At 50.4% G+C, this 18,788-nt stretch overlaps 1 protein-coding gene across 1 annotated transcript in view; it reads right to left on the bottom strand.

Annotated features, from left to right (window-relative positions):
* Window positions 1-8,716, bottom strand: part of LOC111832834 (heparan-sulfate 6-O-sulfotransferase 1-A) — a 54,466-nt gene extending 45,750 nt beyond the window's left edge. Inside the window, exon 1 of the mRNA XM_023790545.2 lies at window positions 7,848-8,716. Coding sequence (XP_023646313.1) covers window positions 7,848-8,344 — 497 coding nt within the window. The 5' untranslated portion in view covers window positions 8,345-8,716. The remainder of the gene's footprint in view (window positions 1-7,847) is intronic.
* Between the last annotated feature and the right edge of the window lie 10,072 nt (window positions 8,717-18,788).

Raw genomic sequence — 18,788 nt, 5'->3', positions numbered from 1 at the left:
ATCAGCAAAGCTCTAGGCAAGTTAGTGCCAAAATTATTTATGTGCGCAAATGTGAATTTGCACTCGCAGGTTGGTATTTGCAAGAGGACTTGGATTTGCAATACAGGTTTTGTACTTGAAAATCATTCTATCTTTGTAAAAAATATTTTGAAGAAGATGTTTGGTTTCGCATTTACAAAAAATATTGACGTGTATTTGCAAAATGTTTTTCACGTTCATTCACAAATCTTCATATACAAATACAGATCACGTGACGCGTATTTCTGTTCAGTATTTTGCGAATGAAAATTGCGTTCAGTGCGAGCAAATTTCATTTTACGGGTGCAAATTGGAAAGTACACATACAAGTATATATGGCACTATTCTGACTCCATACAACCCTGACATCCTTGTCCCCCACCCAGCCCTAACCTTAACCATAAAGTACCAAATAAAATACAAGACTTTTGGCATTTTTAGTTTTTTGATTGTATTTAGTGATATTTTATAAAACTGAGATTCCCCTCAGAATTGGAAAAAATGTCCCCACAAGATACAAATAACAGGTTTTTGTTACACTGTGGGGAAAACTGGTCCCCACATTGTAATAATTACAGAAAGACAGAGACACCCCCCCACACCCTCATGTGGGTTCCCTATCCCTGTCCAGCATTCTGGCATCAACCTCTGACCCCCCCCCCCCCCCCACCCCACATAAAGCAGGCCTCACAGAAACACGGCACCACCCCCCAGGAAAATCCCCTGAAGTAAACCAAACCACCCAGACCGGCTTTTCCCTGCTTCCGGAACCCTCTGAGTCAGGACGGCTTCCAAGTGCCTCTGACGGTTACTGGCGGGACCCCGGCCTTGATTCAGATCCACCTCCTTAGTGAGGAATCATAAATTCAGGGGTCTAACCTACAAGTTACACAGCTAAGCAGGAGATGCAGCACTTCAGTGAGCACGCCGGGGCAACCCAAGGACCCGCACACACGGCAGTGACATGACACCCCCCTTCCCTATTAAGGTCATGTGGGCCACTACCTCTATCGGACTGGGCCCCGTCGTCACCACGGCAACACCAAGTGCCTCAGAGACAAGGCGGCAGTGCCACGATCAGTCAGGGAAGGCAGAGTTTCACTTTTACACTTTTAACATTAAACACACACGCAGACTGAAGGTCAGGAGTGTTTAACTTACTTCTGCTATCCTGACAGTGCAGCGTCCACCCCCCAAATGTCCCACAGAGGCTCTCCTGGCTCCTGGGGGCCGCCCCTCTGAGTTCCCATGAAGTGGGGAGATTAACTGCCTCGCCTTTGTCCCCCATTATCCCCTGGCGGGTTCTGGAGGTCAGCAAGGCCCCACCCCCCTGTCCCATTCCCGTTGTTTAAGCCATTCAGACACCCCCGCCCCCCCCCCCCCTTCGGGATGCCTCTCCCGCCAGCTGTGAAGGCACTGACACCCAGCAGTAAAAATCCAAAACCGCACAGCGGTGTGGACCAAACCATGCGGGCATGGGGGGGGGGGGGGGGAGGCTGAATATTTTTTCCATTCGGCTGCAAAGGAATGTTAATGCTTCGTGACAAGAAAATCTTTTCAATCTAGCGGAGACCATGAGGGATTCTGATTGAAAGCACCACTGCCCCCGTGGTCGTCAGCACTGGAGGGTTTTGGGCTTCAGACCACGGGAAGGAGCGACAAAAGCACCATGAGTGGCAAGCCATACCCCCCCCCCCCGGCCCCAAGGCCACACCCACCACGGCGGCAGCGTGGGAAACGCAGCTTTAATGCGCTAATTACCCCTCAGTTGGCATCAGGCACAGCGCCAAGACGAAAGTGAGCAGCATGTTTCCCGCTTCCCTGCCCTCTTCCTGCCTCTGCTGCTGCTGGTTCTAGAACAGGGGCAGGCTACCCTGATCCTGGAGTGCTGGTACCCAGCAGGCTTTCCATCCTACCGGGTCTCTGATGATCCACAGCTGATCTCAGGCGGAGAGGAACTGATCAGGTAGGACAGAAAACCCGCTGGATACCGGAACTCCAGGGTCGGCCTGCCTGCCTAGAACCTCCCTTGGTAGAAAACACACCCCTATAAATACTTGTAACAGGAAAAAAAGCAAACTTGACCACAAAGACGGATGTATGGGGGGGTGACATCTCCACCCATCCGCATCCCACTAGTCCCAGGAGGTCCAGCCGTTCCCCCGCTTCCGGAAGGATCCGTGTCTCGCCACCGGACACGGGAGGGACACCGCGCCCTGGAGCACCCACCCCCCCCATCCCTACAGATAAGACGATCAGCGCCGGGGGTGAAGCTGCACGATAAAAGGGCGTCACACAGTGGCTCCCTGCAGCCCCAGGACTGACTGCCCCCCTCCCCCCCCTCCCTCACCCATCTTCACTGCAGATGCCCCAAAACGCTCCGTCATCCTGCAGATGCTCACCGGCTTGAGCACCCCCCCAACCGCCCGCCGCAGTTCTCGCACCCACTGTAAAAGTTCAGATGGGGGCCCGGCATTCATCCAGTGGTGAAAAAGCAGGAGAAAGGTTCAAATTGGCAAATCCCAGCGTGGGGCGGTGACACTGGAGTGTGGCGTTTCACGGGTGACTCATCCATGGGCGGGGTTACAGGCCTCACGGAGTATCCTGGGAAATCATGTTGGCACTCTGTCCTGGGGAAAGCGAGCGCATCTTTAACTTCCTGAAGCTGGCAGGAGGGGGGGGGGGGGCAGTGGGGGCTGAACCGCTGCCAGCCTGACGAGGTCAGGTTCCAGGTCTTCAGCGGGTGGCATATAATCACGGCAAGGTCACACGGTCACCGGCAGGAACAAACCGAAACAGCTGTGTTCCCAGCGGTTAGTGGCCCTAATCACCCACCTCCCCCATCCAGCCACCCCCCACAGGGCTGCGGGGGTCGTTACTGTCAATCGAACCCCCAGCCCAGACGCCTGGGCACCGTCTGACGCTGAGAGCCTCATCAAAGCAACATGTCCTACAGTCTTCTTTCAATAGTGCTCCGAAAGAATTAAATAAAGGCTTTAATCTACTTGTCACGTGAGCTGATGGCACATGGGGGCGACGTTGCTGGGATGTTACAAAAAGGTACTTTGGAACCATCGGATGCCATGGAAACTGCACCGTGCTTCATTTAACACATAAACATATAGACAGACACACACGTATAAACAGAGAAAGACAGGGACACACACACAGCATCAACCCTGGTGACACTGAGCACTGTGTTCCCATCCAGGGGACACAACGCTGGATACTTGCTCCAGGATGTGGGCATCGTGTCGAAAGGCGCAGCTTAAAAATAAAGGGGGAGGAGAACATACGACTGACGGAAAATGCTGCCAACAGCACCGGTGTCCTTTTACAAGGTGAATCAAGGTCACCCTCGCCCCCCCGAGCAGGTGACTCGTAAATCCGACATGTCACATGACACAGGCTACGGTGGCATGCGTGGTTTTTAACCACTTCCTGCCGGAAGGGTGTCATTCTGGAGGGAGCTGCTTTGTGTGGAATACTTTATGTAGACAAAGAGTCAGATTGACCTAAAGAGTGCAACTAAGAGGGAGAGGGACTCACTGGTTCCGTAACACTGCTGGAGACATTTCCAGCCCCAGAACTGCCTATTCCCAGTGCCGCTGTCAGTGACAGGGTGGACTGTGACCCCACTGGAGAGCTGTGCCCCTGTCCTCGCTGTCCCAGGGAGACGTGACATGGTCCTTCTGCTGCACCGGCGTCACCGGCACGGAGGCAGGGGTCTCCAGGGGCCCCATGCTGCCGTTTTGGGGCCCGCAGGGAGGATTTGTGTGACCGCCAGCAGCCTGGATGGAGCCAACCTTCAATCCAGGTTGATCTGATCGGATTAGCGGATCAGTGCCGCCAGCCGAGTTAACCCAGTCCACGGGATCAGACCCCCCCAGCTGCCCAAAATCGAGGCGGTCACCTTCCCCAGCTGGTGTCTTGCACGCACGGTTAATGCTGCCCACTTAGAAGCCTGCCTAGATCATCCCCTTCTTAATGGCATGGCGGAGATTACGTAAACCGGCCAGGAGGTCCTCACACGACCAGGCGGCTACTAAAATGGGATTTGAACCTGCAGCCTAATGCTGCCTTTCCAGGAGTGGTCCCACCCCAAGCATGCACACTGGACCAAGTCATAGGTGAGCAGGCTTGCTGGGGGGGGAGTTGCACCCTGGACCCACCACAAACACCCTGCTGACCCCCCTCCCCCCAAAAAGACAATCGCTGAGTTATTGGATCAGCTCTCACTCCTAACAGAAAACATAGAAAGTTCTTTGTTCCTCCGTCTTTTAAAACCTCAGGTGATATTTAATTAGGTGCAAGATTCTCCATCCCTTTGTAAAGTCTGACGGAGTCCCAAACAACAGGGGGGGGGGGATATCTTCCTGACAGACACAGCTTTCCCACAGACACACCCCCCAGAGGGACAAATGAACACAAACCTGCGGCCTGTGGGATCGGACCCCCGGGGCGGCGTGCGGGTGTTAGCGATAGCCACCCCTGCTGCCAGCCAGCTCGGCAAGAACAAGCCTCTCTTTCAGAAGCAGGTGTGGGCTTCCGCTAAAGCCGCCATCTGTAATCATGGGGACCGCCGTAACCGATGACAACCAGCCCAATGCACGGGAACCACAGCCAAAATCAAAAGAAAAACAAACGGGGAGACTTCGATCTGCTTAGCGGCGACTAGTCACTGGCACATTTTGCATAAACAAGCTTTTAATTGGCTGTTTTAATCGAGCGCCGGAGGCTTGAAGCCTCAGGGGATGGAACCTGGATGGGCTTTTAGCACATCAGTGCAGTTAGAGCTCACCGCTGGGGCAAACAGAGACGTCCAGCGCTTTGGGTCTGAGCCGTGGCACAGGATGGCCAGCATCGAGGTACCGAGGTTCGCCAATAAAACCCGGAATAGCATCAAAACCCATCCAGCCAGACCGCAGCCTGGCAGAAGGCATGCGGCCCGGCACAGGACACTGCAGGGCAGAGCGTGACTCAGTAACACCAAACATGCAGCTCCTTAAAACGCCGACGCCACTCTTGTCACTGCAGAGCCTGAAGAGCATGTGCCCTGGGGAGGTAGTGGTTTCTCCTGTCTGTCCATGTAACTTTTCTGTTCTCTTCTGTAGGGGACTCACATCTGCTCCTCAAGGAGGTTTGGAAAAGGACCAAGCAGCTTCTGATATCTGCTGCTTTATGTTTTACAGAGACGCTTGAAGACCTTTGTTTGGTTTAAAGTCCTCAAGGACACATTTGTCATCCAGCAGAATCACCTTCTGCCAACCATCCTCCCATCTGAGGAAAAATAGCCTGGGGTTCAAGTCCCGACTGAGTGTGTGTGTCTGTGTGTGTTTACATTACCTTTGTAGAAATAACATTTCACAAACCTCTTCTTAGAGCACTGAAAACAGGTGGGACAAAACACACCTTTAATGAGTCTATACCACCTCATGACATAAGGTGATGGATGACTATCTAAAAGCCATGCCATAGAACAAGGAGCAAACAATAAACCCATCTGCAGAGAACGCGGGACTGACACACGGCTCACGAGCACTCTCACGAAAGTGTGACATCATCCACAAAGTGGAGATCCCACCGCGAAGCGGCTGTCCTGAGCATATCCGCCTCATACAGACCCTGTTCCTCTTTGCTGTAGGACCATGTGCAGAGACTCCCAGGCATTGCAGACTAACAGTGCAGGATACAGAGAATATAGACAAGAAAATCGGAGAAAGACTCCCCCGGTAGCTAAGCTCCGCGCATGCAAAATACAAGCCTCTCATAGACAACTAGAACGGCCAGGCTACAAAAGTGCCACGACGATCGGTATTATGGGATATTCCTCACAAACACAACAACGTCCAAGCTGACGGGGGAGGTGTGGGGCGATCGGAGTTTAACATCACCCTCCCAACCCTGTCCAGGAACGCCAATGAAGAACGATCGCGGGAACCACCCACAATAGCAATTACTGGGCTGAAACTCATTCAGTAGTATTCACCAAAAAACAAACAAACAAACAAACAAACAACGCCCCGGTTTCATAAGGGGCACTTTAAACACTTAAAGGGACGATTCGGGTTCCTGGCGATTACGCGAGCATTTCCCAAGGGGCGCAGCCAGAAACAAACTGCCCTTATTCACCAGCCCAACTTGTGCAGCACTGAGCCGGGGGGGTCAGCACGGAGTATGTGGAGCCAGGAAGCGGCGTGTATTTCGCCTTTTCTGGATTAAAAATATCGGTCCCTGAAAGCCGGTCAGAGATGCAGATCTGCACCAGACCATCTTAGTTTCTAACTTTTGAAACCTTTTATTCTTCCTGCCAGTATCACTAGAGAGAGGGTCCTAGAGCCCAACAAGCACCCAGATTTATCACTGAAACATCACCCAGACATTCACAGCGCTTTGCAATCCCAGTCATCCGGAACAGCCCACCTTAAATTAATACAGCGACACTCCCTTAAACATCCCGGGGTCTGAACCAGCGACAGTAGAGAGGGCTGATTAATAAACCTTAGAATGTTATTAAAAACATCTGAAAAGCACCTGCTTTAACAATCAGAGACACCGCTAATGGGAGTGTGTACTGGGACCCCAAGGCCGGAGCCAGATTTCCAGGCTGGAAAAGCCGAATCTGCTGCTGGCACAGCCTCCGAAATAGCCCGTGGCCTAGGTGGATGGATGGTGGATGGTGCAGTGCTGTCTCTTTTGGGTTTCCCAGATTAAAACATCGCCCTGATTTACAGACGCATGCCGGTGGGGGGGACGCCTGCCAACGCCGTTTCACCGCAACGCCGGTCGAAACCCTGCAATCAGGCTAATTAAGAGTTACTGAAGTGAAATGTTCGTTTATACTCAGCAGAGTTGCGGGCGAGATGTAATACTCGTATGAGGTATTTATTTCAGCCTTGCCGCACACAACAAACATCCTCTATGTTAATTTCAAATGAAAATAAAACTTTTGCCATGTAGGCCTAATACTTCTCACCAGCTAAAAAAAAATCTATTATGTTGGTAGACAGGACGTCTGTATTTCTTAGGTACACTTCAGCGCACGGAAAATAATTTTACACAACAGCACATTATGCTGAGAAATCGCTCTACCCAGATAAAATATAATAGAATCCGATTAAAATCTGATTCATTGCCTAGACACGCAATTCCTTAATGAGTCAGCAACACGATTATTCTCGCTATAAGTTTGTTTATTAAATAACTATACCTAAATCCAGTCAGTGTACTTGCCCGGCTCTGCAGCTACCCGTTTATCTGGTTCTACCACCAAGCAACCGGTACCCGGAAAACAACGAGCTCAGCTTTTAATAAAGCGCTGATCGATTTGCCACCGCGTGTAATATTTACCCGCCCGCTGCGCCGGGACCGAGGTTAACGCCGTCAGAACTCGGGGTAGCTGGTCCCGTTTCCCGCCGCCGGCAATGAAGCGCAACATCGGTGGTCCGCTTTATGTCAGCCAGCCGGATTCTTACTATTTTGTTAATACGCTTCAGAAAAAAAAATGTTTCTGTTTTGTTAATACAACTTAACTCCCAGGGTAGGCAGATAAGAATGACTTTTCAGAATCAGAATCCTTTTATTCGACCATGCACAAGAAACACGAGGAATTTGTTTTGATGCAGATGGTGACTTGAAAATGTAACCAAAGCAAAAGTACAAAAACCAACAGATATAACGAACGTAAACAAATTAAATAGAGATAGCAGAACAAAAATAAAGATACGCAAATAATAAACATTTAATATGATTAAAAGTGAGACAAGCAAATGCAGGGTACAAAGAGCGCGAGGTATCCCTAGTAGTCTGACTTCTTCCCCCGGCCGTACCTGTGCGTTTTCAGCTTGCTCTCCTTCTTGTTCAGCACCCCCGGCACGCAGCTGGTGAGCTCCGTCCAGTCGGCGTGCAGCCCGCAGCTCCAGCCCGTGGAGAAGCGCGAGAAGAGCCACGTCTCCTTCCTGTTCGGCCGGTAGCATGTGCACTTCTTCTGGCCGGGACGGCAATCGCAGGGCACCTCCAGGCGCACGTTCTGAACCAGGTGGCGCCCGAAGGTGGTGCCCCCCGTCTTCTGGATGTGCAGGAACACGATCACGTCCTCCCCCTTGATCTTGAAGTCCACCGTGCGCTCCAGGTCCCGGACGGGGAAATAGTACTTCTTAACGTAATGCGGGTCCGGAGTGGGAAAGATATCCGTGTTGTCCTCCGCCAGGTACCCCTGCGGCGCCCCGAAGTTCATCACCCCGGGAGCCACGTACTGGTACAGGATGAGCATGAAGAAGACGGAGCCGGCGACGATTAACAAGAATTTGCTGGTCCTCTCAACCATGTTCCTGCCAGGGGCGTCCAGACCTTACCATCTCGCAGTGATCAGTGTAGCGGGTGCTGGGCTCGGCTCCGCTGCCACTATTCGCAGGACCTCCAGCCTGCAGTTGGGCTTTACATGGTGCGATCCGCCGGACACATGGCATGGACACCTCGCCCGCTCCGCTCGGTCTTCACAGCTGACTGCTGCGATCGTGCGTCGCGCCGCTGCGGCTCCTCTCTCTCCGAGCCACCACCACCATCCTCATCATCATCACCCTCATCATCACCATCGCCGTCGTCGTCAGAATCGCAGAGATTAGCGACACCCACTTTCCCCGCGCATACACTCCCTACTCACGCAGCCAGATACTCTCAGGCACACGCGCATCTCACACAAAAAGAAACGATAGAAAGAGATAGAAAGACATTTAATGCTCTGCTTCACGTCGGGCGCCCGCACTGTTCTGGGGCATGTGATGAATCTAAGCGCCTTTTCTGCTGAATCCACTTTTGTTTCACAATATTTCAGGCAAATGCAGAAGATAGCAGCGTATCACCTTATTTGTTAATAAAACTGATCATGGAATTGAAAATTCATTCGGAACTACTTAAACGAGCTAAGATTTTATATATAAAAGCCAGTTGTTCTGGAAATTCTGATTTTCTTATAATGTTAGGGTACACATTATCAGTTGCAAATTTACATATGACGTTAAAGACTGCTTTGGCTAATTTTACGACGTCGCTGAAAAAATACAATTTGAACAGTATTTAAGGGAAAGCTTACATCACGTATAATCAAATAATAATTAATATATGCTATTAAACATTTTGCACAAGTGTAGAAAATAATCACGTATTCACGGAATACCATGTAGCCTATATATTATTGACCAAAACGTAAATAACCTAAATGTGACAGAAACAGTGTGAATAAAGCAGTTTTCCAAGCGTCCGTTATATGGGAAAAGGGGGTCGTGAAACAGGGAATCAATCTTGTCAAGCGTAGAAAAGTATGATGTTTGAGCGGCGCTACTTTCCTGCCTGCCGAAAGGGGGCAGCCGTCTGCGGTGCCTGACGCTGCATTTGGGAAACAAGCGGTCATTATGTCTTGTTTTGAGCGAGCTTGAGCGATTACCGCAGTTCTTTTATCTGAAGTACACGCCACATACGCAACTACTAAACACAGAAAATAAACAATCCAGCTGCTATACAACATTAATACTCCCACATATCCTATCAATGTTGTATCCCGTTTCTGGTTAAAATAACTAATAAATATTCCATTACCACATATCTAGTACCTAGTCACTGGCATTTTTCCCGGCAAGTACATGGCAGAGTCAGCCAGAACAAGGTGCCAGTCCATCATAGGGCGCCCATACACTCTGTGGGCAATTTGGAGACACCAATTGACCTAACCACATGTTTAGCTATTGCAAGCAAAAAACTCAGTATCTGGAGAAACGCTACACCGATGTGGGGAGAACCAGCAATCTCCACACACAAAGGGGGGATGGGGTTCGAACCTTGACCCTGGAGGGGTGAGGCCATAGTGCCGTCACTATTACATAAACAGCTGCAGATCCCTGTTTTGCACTGTTTAACCCTAACTGCTGCGTGATAGGACCACGCTGACAGTTTCAGACCTCCTCAAGTACAGTGCCCCCTACCTCCCACTATGCAGAAGACACTGAGAAGCCAGCTCCGCCCAGAAACCCCTGAGAGAGCCGCATCTGGCTTCCTGTAGTTGAAGTCGCCCTGTGGCCCAGCCTGTTCCCGGCATGTGGGTCCGTCCTTTTGCTGAAGCGCTGACGGAAAGCACCAGGACCCCTCATCCGCGCTTCGACAAACAAAACCGCGGCTTGTCTGATCGCGCACAATGATGCCTATGTGTGAATTCAGGATGCAAGTGTCGCTTTCTCACGTCACGGTGGGGTGATACTCCAATGGGGCTGAGCACGGGCAACAAAGAAGGGCCTGTTTACCGTTAACACCGTGATATTAAGACGGTGCTGTCCAGCGGCCACGGAACAGCATGAGAGGTGGAAGTTCTGGACCGTTCATGAGGATCCCTCAGAGCTTTCCCGTGACCTGTCCTTGGGGGTGGTCATGAAGCCTTTTAATATTTTTTTCCCAGCAGTGATTCTTAAAACCGGTTGCAATGAAAACACCCCCCTTCCCTCATGGTAATGTTAAGGCAAACACGCCCTGATGGTTTTTAGTACTGTGCTCTGATGGGTGGGGTCCGTGACACCCCCCTCCACCCCTGTTCCCCAAGGGCTAGTGCTCTCTGTTTCTTTGTTTTCTTGGCAGAACGGTGCTGTGGAAGAGGAGAAGCGACCTAGAGTTCACACAGTGCAGAACTGGCCTTGGGCTGTTTTGACCAGTGCTGCTAGCCCGGCGAGTCCAGAACCATCCTGCAGAACCTTCTGTGGACAGACTTGGAACCCGAATACCCAGACCAAACAGCACATAAGCCCATATTAAAGATGTTTATGGAACAAGGACTTTTCTCCCGTGCAGTGTGTATCCGAGGCACCATTCCTGTTAATAAATGTAAAACGGGCATGTCGGAATCGGTCCCTAGGTAATTCCTGAGCCACTCCAACACACACAGACAGAACCAAAGCTGCAGACTTTGATTTAAGGTGCGTCGGATTTCCCAGTACATCAGAAAGCCCACTTTGAACGTTTAAAAGGCTCTGAATCTGGAGCTATGACAGGGGGAGGGGGGAGTTGACGAGGCCCAGCTTTTAAAACAAATTTTCACCCTCTTACACCACCCCCCCCCGAGGCATCTCTCACATCGTCGTGGTGACGATTAACAAATCGACACTGGCCTGCTTCCTGCGTCTTGGTCCAGGGGAAGATAGCGTTTAATGGGAATGTCGCGCATAGTTTCACGCGCCTGTCCCAATGTCCCGGAAACGCTTAACTCGTTAGATTTGCTGCTCTGTACAGCTAACCAGTGGGCCCCAAAGGTTTGGGAGCCCCCTGTTGGCCACAAACAGTCACTACACTAGGGGGCTTCAAAGTGATTTTTGTTTTAAGGGAGGCCCCAGAAACAGCCTGGTCCTCAGCGACCCCCAGACAGTCCACATTTTTGCTCCCACCCAACTCTCAGTATGAAATCAGACCGCACTGGTGTGGACATCACAGCGGCGAGAACTCTCTGCACACTCGTGCTTTGCCCCGTCTCGGCCAATCCAGATCAGTGGATCTGAGAACATGACCAGTGGAAGCCCAGTGGGAGGCAGCATCCCAGAGAAAAACACGCTGCCGTTTCTCTCGTCAGCTGTCTGGCAAACCCGGTGTAGGACACAGACACACACACCCCCGCACACACACACATGCTACTGCAGAAACACGCTTCTCATTCGTTCTCAAAGACCTCCCCTGGCCTTCTCGGGGGCTCGTGATACGATCCCCAAGCAGCATGAGTGGTAAATCATGTCTAACGGGAATGCGAGCTGTCAGGGAAGCTATTTTCTCTCCTGATAACGGTTTTCCAAATTCACATGTTTTCTTTGGATTCAAGGCAAATATTTGGCAGATGATGGGGTGGGTGGTAAATGGGATTCCCAGACTTGGTGGCTACCTCCTGGGGATTTTTCTCAAAGGGGGGGGTGTGTAATACTCATTGTCAAGCACCCCCCTGCCCCCACCAAGACCATCAATTTCTCAGGACCAGATTCAGTAAAGGGGAAATGACCCATTTTAGGATGGGACAGGCGAATGGAGAAGGTCAAACCTGAAGATTCCCGAGGGAAGCAGCACACATCAGAACAGCTACAAGCAGTTGAGCGTGAGCTTTGGATAAAAGTCCCCACTTAGAGGGAGTCTCTATCCATGACCATACGCCTCATCTTCATCTCGCATCAAGCATGGCGGATTTACTGTGTGGACAGGCCCCGCTGGGGGCTCCTGTGGGAAAATGCCAGGTTTTTCCCCTTGGATTTGCATTTTCCCGCTGGTCTGATGGCTAGTTAAACAGCCTTTGTGTTGCTGAAATGCTGCAGAGTTTTGCGGTTTATGGCGATAATTTATACCGCTGCTCTCCGGCCGGCAGAACAAAAGCAGCATAGATCATGCTGGCCCTGGACATTCAGGAAAATCATTAAAATAAAAAAAATAAAAAACCACAGGAGCAAACCAGCCAAACCACACAAGACACTCTCAGCCCTGCTGTGATGCCCCACGGTCTCAGCAAGCTAGTGTCGCATCCCAGAATGCACTGCTTACGGGGTAACGGCTGTCACCATCGCTCCGCAATCCAACCAGAATGGCTTCTTCATTGGGGGAGTTAAGTACCGAAGGAAAGATACCGCAGAAATCACGAAACATGCATGAAGGGAACTCACATTCGTGGAATGAGGGAGGGAATGTTGCAGAAAAGTAATGAGGCATGAAAAGTCATCATTCTGATGAGTGCTGCCTGTCTCCACACCCTCATCCACAAACACAGGCGCTTAGCGAGAAAACCAGATCCCGCAGCCATTATGACTAAATTACTTAACCTGCGGCACCATTTGAGTCTGCATAGCAACTTCTAAAGAGAAGAATTGCGGAAATCCTTCTTTCGGCCTCGGCGTGTTCCGTTTGCAAAGCAGGATGACTCTCCAGTGCCGATGTCATTTTTCCGCTGGCGTGCATTGCTAAGGCTTTGGTGGTACCTGGTGTTCAGCGCCCCCTGCTGGACTTTCACTTTGTCACATGGGTCTGACCTGACCGATACGATCCTTCTATTCACAGATTCCCATGGTGCAACAGGGCACCTGCATGCAATCAGACCAAGTTCCAAAGGATGAAAGCCAGCCCAAATTCTATTAATAAAGGTCAACATGGAGAAAACACTTGGATTACATTAGAAAACCCTCAAGGTGTGTTCAGTTACGAGCATTCTGAAATTCGTATCATGGCTCATACGATGTGGCTCGAAGAGCATCACTCAAAAAAAGCCTTGGATTAACCCGCCCACAGATTTCAGGCTTATCCATGCGGCTTTCTTTGAGTAGAGGCACGATGCGTGTAAAGTAGTATAGCCTAATGAAATACTCTGGGTCAAGTAAAGGGTCATGCCGGCAGAAACGCTGATACTGTGGAGCTTCACAGTCAGAGTCCAGCAGGGTCTCTACCCATTGCAGTGAGTATAAAAGGGGCCGTAATTCATACAGAAGGTCCGACCTTATCATTAGCCAATGATATGCTTTTAAACAGTGAGTGAGAGGGAGCAGGGCATTCCAGGGGCCAATCAGCTTTCAGCTGGGGCCCTTGCCCCTGAGGCCTCACCCCTGTCTCCACCTCATCTCCCATTCTAAAGCATTTCTCCTGCACACCTTTGGTACCTCTTAGGCTCACGTCCGGGCCGACCACACCTTGAACGGGAGCTCAGAGAAGATGTGTAGTCCTGCTGTAGTCCCGATGTGATTTCTAGCAGAGTTCTGGGAGGGCGCATGTAGGAAGAGCTTACATAATTTAAAAAAGCATTTGTGGATCGTGTTAGGTATGGGCTGCCTGGGGCCGGGTGGTGGTGAGTGGGCCGCTGTCCTGGGGGCTGCCATGTCTTCCCCCTCTGACGCCCTCATGGTGCACTGTGGACCCAACCTGCCCGGTTCAACCAATAGCAATCTTGACCCCATCTATCCTCCTTTCGCTCCTGCCTCTCCTCTCTTCCATCTCCACCCCCCAATATATCCAAGACACATTAGTTCACAAACATATCATTATTATGATTATTATTATGTCCTTATTTGTTTGTTTATTGACTCATTGTTGATTTTACTCACAATTATTTGTGTATAGGTGTGCGTATGGTAAATACACTAGATTTAATTATATTTTATATTTAGTAAAAAAAAAAAAAAAAGCATTTATTATCAATTTGAAATGTATGCCTACACTTATGTAAATAAAAATTACGCTTCTAAAATAAGCATTTGCCATTTAGACCCACGGTCCACCCATGTCTTATTGATAACCAACTCCATCCACACCCACAAATTACATAGCAGGATATTTTTCACGTGTTACATCAGAACCCACCGGGAACCTGCGGTGGTCTTTGGGCGGGGGGAGACACATGAGCTTTAGGTTAGGTGGGTCGGCGGAACATCTGGGTATAGTGGTTTCTGCTGAAATATAGCAGCAAACTCGAGAAAACGAAAAGCATCCAGGTGTTTGAACAATGCCACGTGAAGCAAGGTGCTCTGGGAGAATTTCACCGTGGGGATGCCCGCTGTCCAGCCTGTGAGGGCTGTAGCATGTGCACGCCCAGAGGGGCTGCTCGTGACCTCAGCAGCTATAACTTAAAACAATAGATGTATTTCGTGTACATGTACGAATCCACATTCATCTTTCTGCTCCTCTGGCTTCGACCACAAGTCGAGATTAATGGGAGTCGAGGAGCCAGCCAGCCACGAAGAAAACATGTAGACCAATAAATCAAGTGGTCTGGCCGCCGTGCTGGAGTCCTTACCAGCGAGCTCCCTTTTTCTTGCACTTTCGCCTTTTTTGGCCACAGTGTCCTGAAGGCACCGAACTTCTGATCCGACTAAAGCAGCTCGTACATTCAAAGTTAACGCATCACACAAACTGCTGCTAACGTCACAGTCTACATTCAAAGGCAAAATGCAGCAGCAAAATACACCACCTGAAACGACTCACTGACCAATAAAATCGGTGACCTGCAGCCTTTGAAGCAGTCATGGTTATCCGGGATGAGATCCAGGATGGGCCTCGTCAACTGCCCCCCCCCCCCGTCATAGCTCCAGATTCAGAGCCTTTTAAACACAGAATCAAGGTCTGATTCACTGATTATGGTAATCTGACATCATAACCGAATGCAAACATCACGCAGCCCGAAAGGTAATGCTTTTTGTGTAAGCATGCAGTATCTTTGGTCTTGACTGCAGATTAGCTTGCCGCTAGATATCCCCAACAGGATGTAATGCGGCGCAGACATTTAGCGGACGCTTTTGTCCAAAGCGACATACGAGGGAGGCAGATAATACATCACAAGCTTACAGCTGTCAGGGAGTCGACCGAGGTACAGGCACTGTTAGGCAAGGCTTCCAGTTAGCATCCAGAAACAAGAGCAACAACAGCAGCTGAACAAAACACCGTCAGAACCTGACATCAGAAGCTAGTCATGTCAGAACAGCGTGAGGAGCGCTAGACAAGCAGAGAAGACAAGAACATTGGTGCCCTGAGACGTAACCAAGGAATAGCTGATGAAGAGCAGGTCAGTAAGGAACCAGGTAGCACTGTAGAACCGCTCATGATTAGCGGCAGCAAGAGGGCGCCACTGAGCTGTGCCGCTACCCAGCACTTAAGTGGCTAAGTGAATTAATTGCTGCTCTAATTGAAGCAATTTGGCCTTTTCGCCGTGTACCCCACATCATCCAGAAACGGAGATTCGCTCGCTGAACGACACACCAACCCACCTGCTGTGCTTATTCCCAAAAATACTGTGTTCCACTCTCGCCAATCTCCCCCGGGAGTTCACCAGAATCTGCAATCATGTCTTCTTATGTTTATCAGCACAGCATGGCACACCCGTGGGAGGGCGGGGGGAGGATTCAGTTGCTAATACCGGGGGGCGATTACAGCCACAGTGAGAGATTGCCCCAGACGCGAAAATGGCATCCTTACAGTCTCACGGAGTTTCCGAGATAATCTGGAGAGATGAGCTGGTTTTGGCGGCGTGACGAGCAAACTCACAGGCTCAGTGTCTGCGAGGGCAGGTCAGGCCCTCAGGGGCCACTTAGCGGAAAGGGCTAGAAAGCCCACTTCTCAGTCTGGGGGGCGAAAAACAAAGCGCACTTCCTGCACGGAGGATGGGGGGGGCAGGAGCTGAAAAGATGCAAGCAGAAAAATACAAACCAAAGTCAGGTCCACCTGGAATGGGAGCAGCAAGGCCTGGGGGGGCTTCTCACCTTTCTGTCTGAACGACGGGGGGGGGGGTCACAGAACAGGCTCCTCGCTATCCATCTCACAAGCAGCAGCATCTCCAAGGTGAAATGTTCCAGGAAGTGGCACATTTTACACTTCAAACAGTGCACCCATGTCCGCTCGTTGCTCTCCTCCCACTCAGGGAGGGAAGGAGACACTCACATGTCACTTTTGGATCCGCAGGTCGGACCCTCCCAGTCCCCCCCCTGCCCCGACGGTTCGACTGGGTCTCCTGCAGCTGCTGTAGGGGCTCAGATCGGCCAGCTGCCTGTAGCATGTGTGTGTGTGAGATAAGTCCTCGGTTGCTGCGAAAGCAGCCCGACAGACTCATGGATTTCCGAAGCTGGTGAAATATCAGATTGTTGGTGCCTGCGATAAAAACAGGGGAACCGTGGGACGGGAGCCAATCAGCAGAGAGCATCGCTATCACAGTGTTTTCTAGAAAGTTCTGAACTAGCACCGTGCCCGTCCCTGGGGCTTCTGGGTGATGTTAGATATATTACCTGTACTAGTATCCCGACATTCTGAGAAATTAAAAACAATTGTCTAGATGCAACATTCACACTGTGCTGTATATATGGAAAGAAAACAATAAGAATGTTTTTAATTTACCTTATGTTAGTTATAGGTAATTATAGTGCAGCTGGCCCTGGAATCAGTTTCCTGTCTGTCCCTGTTTCGTTCCAGGGAGCTCGTTAGTTGGATGCTGCCCTTTCAGGCCCTGCTGTTCACACTGTAAGCTCGAGGCAGACTAGAGGTCATATGAAAGAAATCACATGTCAAAAAGCCTGGCTACCATTGGTGCACCCCCTTCCTTTTCAGCCAGTGGCAGGGGACCACTGTAAACAGGAAATGAATAAAAAATTATTTCACCCCAGGCAGAGGGGTAATTATAGCGTCTTTTGCGGAGTTACTGCCATGTGTTTTATACGGTTTCTGCCCCCTCCTGCTTTTCCTGCAGCCGATGGCCCGGATCTAGCAATCAGGCTGTTTATTATAGTTTTCCCAGCCTTCAATCCGCAGGGGTGACCCAGGGAGCCAGGAGCAAATTGATGCGATTTCCATCAAACACGAGTTTATTTGCCGCTTTAAGCGGCAGTGGAGCTCAGAACCAGATTTCAACAGAAATGTTTAAAAAGGAGAGATGATAATGAATATAGGGTACTGTTTCTGGCACTAGGCTATAGGGGGCGCTCTGCTGAGGACATGCTATGCGTCACACTACACTCATGCTGCTAAACTCCACTAAGCACCTGGCGTTTCTTGGTCATTTATATGCCTGCATCAGTAGGGCTATTTTAGGGGGGCTTCCCCCTCCCCCCAAATTAAATGAACACTGATTAGATTAAATTGTGTGCTTATATTCATCCCCCCTTTTTTATAAATTTTGAGTGATGTTACTGACAGCCCCACTTGCACTGAGGCTGCTCCAGAGAAGCTGATTGGCTCTATGTATTAACCTGACGCACCAATCAGATTACACGGCTGGGTCAGGGCTCTGTTGTTTATCATTGTGTCAAAGATGAGACTTTCCTGGCTGCAGCTGTCAAGCCAGAGCATCTGACAACGTCCGGGGCAACCCCTAAGCAGCTGCTCTTAGCAGTCAAGCCATCCCTCTTCTGTCTTGTCCAGGCATCAAGGGCGCAGGGCAGGGGAGACCCATCCCAGGGTACACACCCGAAACCTGGGGGCATGACAGTGCCAGTGCTACCCACTGAGTCACAGTGACGGCCTGGATTCACACACTTTGCGTTTAAAAATATGCTCAGGTCATTAAGGTTAAACATGAATGTTAGATACCTTGGTACAATTAATATGACAGAATAAGATATATTACATTGCTTATGTGTTCAATTTGAAGGTGCAGAACCACCATATCAGGGCCCACGCCAACAGGACACTGCCTGGGCCTCACACACGCTCAGCCTGTCGGGACCCCATGCCGACGGGACACTGTCTCAGCCTCACATTCTCACACACACTCAGCCTGTCGGGACCCAACACTGATGGGACACTGCCTCAGCCTCATGGTCAGCCTGTCCAGACCCCAAGGTAATGGGACACTGCCTCGGCCTCACACACGCTCAGCCTGTCCGGACCCAACGCCGACGGCACACTGCCTCGGCCTCACATTCTCTCACACGCTCAGCCTGTCCGGACCCAACGCCGACGGCACACTGCCTCGGCCTCACATTCTATCACATGCTCAGCCTGTCCGGACCCAATGCTGATGGGACACTGTCTCTGCCACATGCCCAGGCTGTCCGGACCCCACACTGACGGGACACTATCAGGACAGGCTCCTTTAATCCCCTCTGTCTGTTTTCTAATATATATGTAAACAAGTAAAATGAAACTGATAGTCCAAAACGACATGACCCCGACCCATTGGGTTAAAGGAGAATTTTCCTGTTTTTTAATTAAAAGATAAAAGCCTACTCATCCTCTCAAAAATCCCCACACACAATTTCACAAACAAACATATTACTTTTCCTGATTTGGCCTGGAGCTGG

This window comes from Paramormyrops kingsleyae, chromosome 4 (assembly GCF_048594095.1).
Source record: "Paramormyrops kingsleyae isolate MSU_618 chromosome 4, PKINGS_0.4, whole genome shotgun sequence".
Lineage (NCBI taxonomy): Eukaryota > Metazoa > Chordata > Actinopteri > Osteoglossiformes > Mormyridae > Paramormyrops > Paramormyrops kingsleyae.
This window is presented reverse-complemented; position numbering and strand designations above follow the sequence as displayed.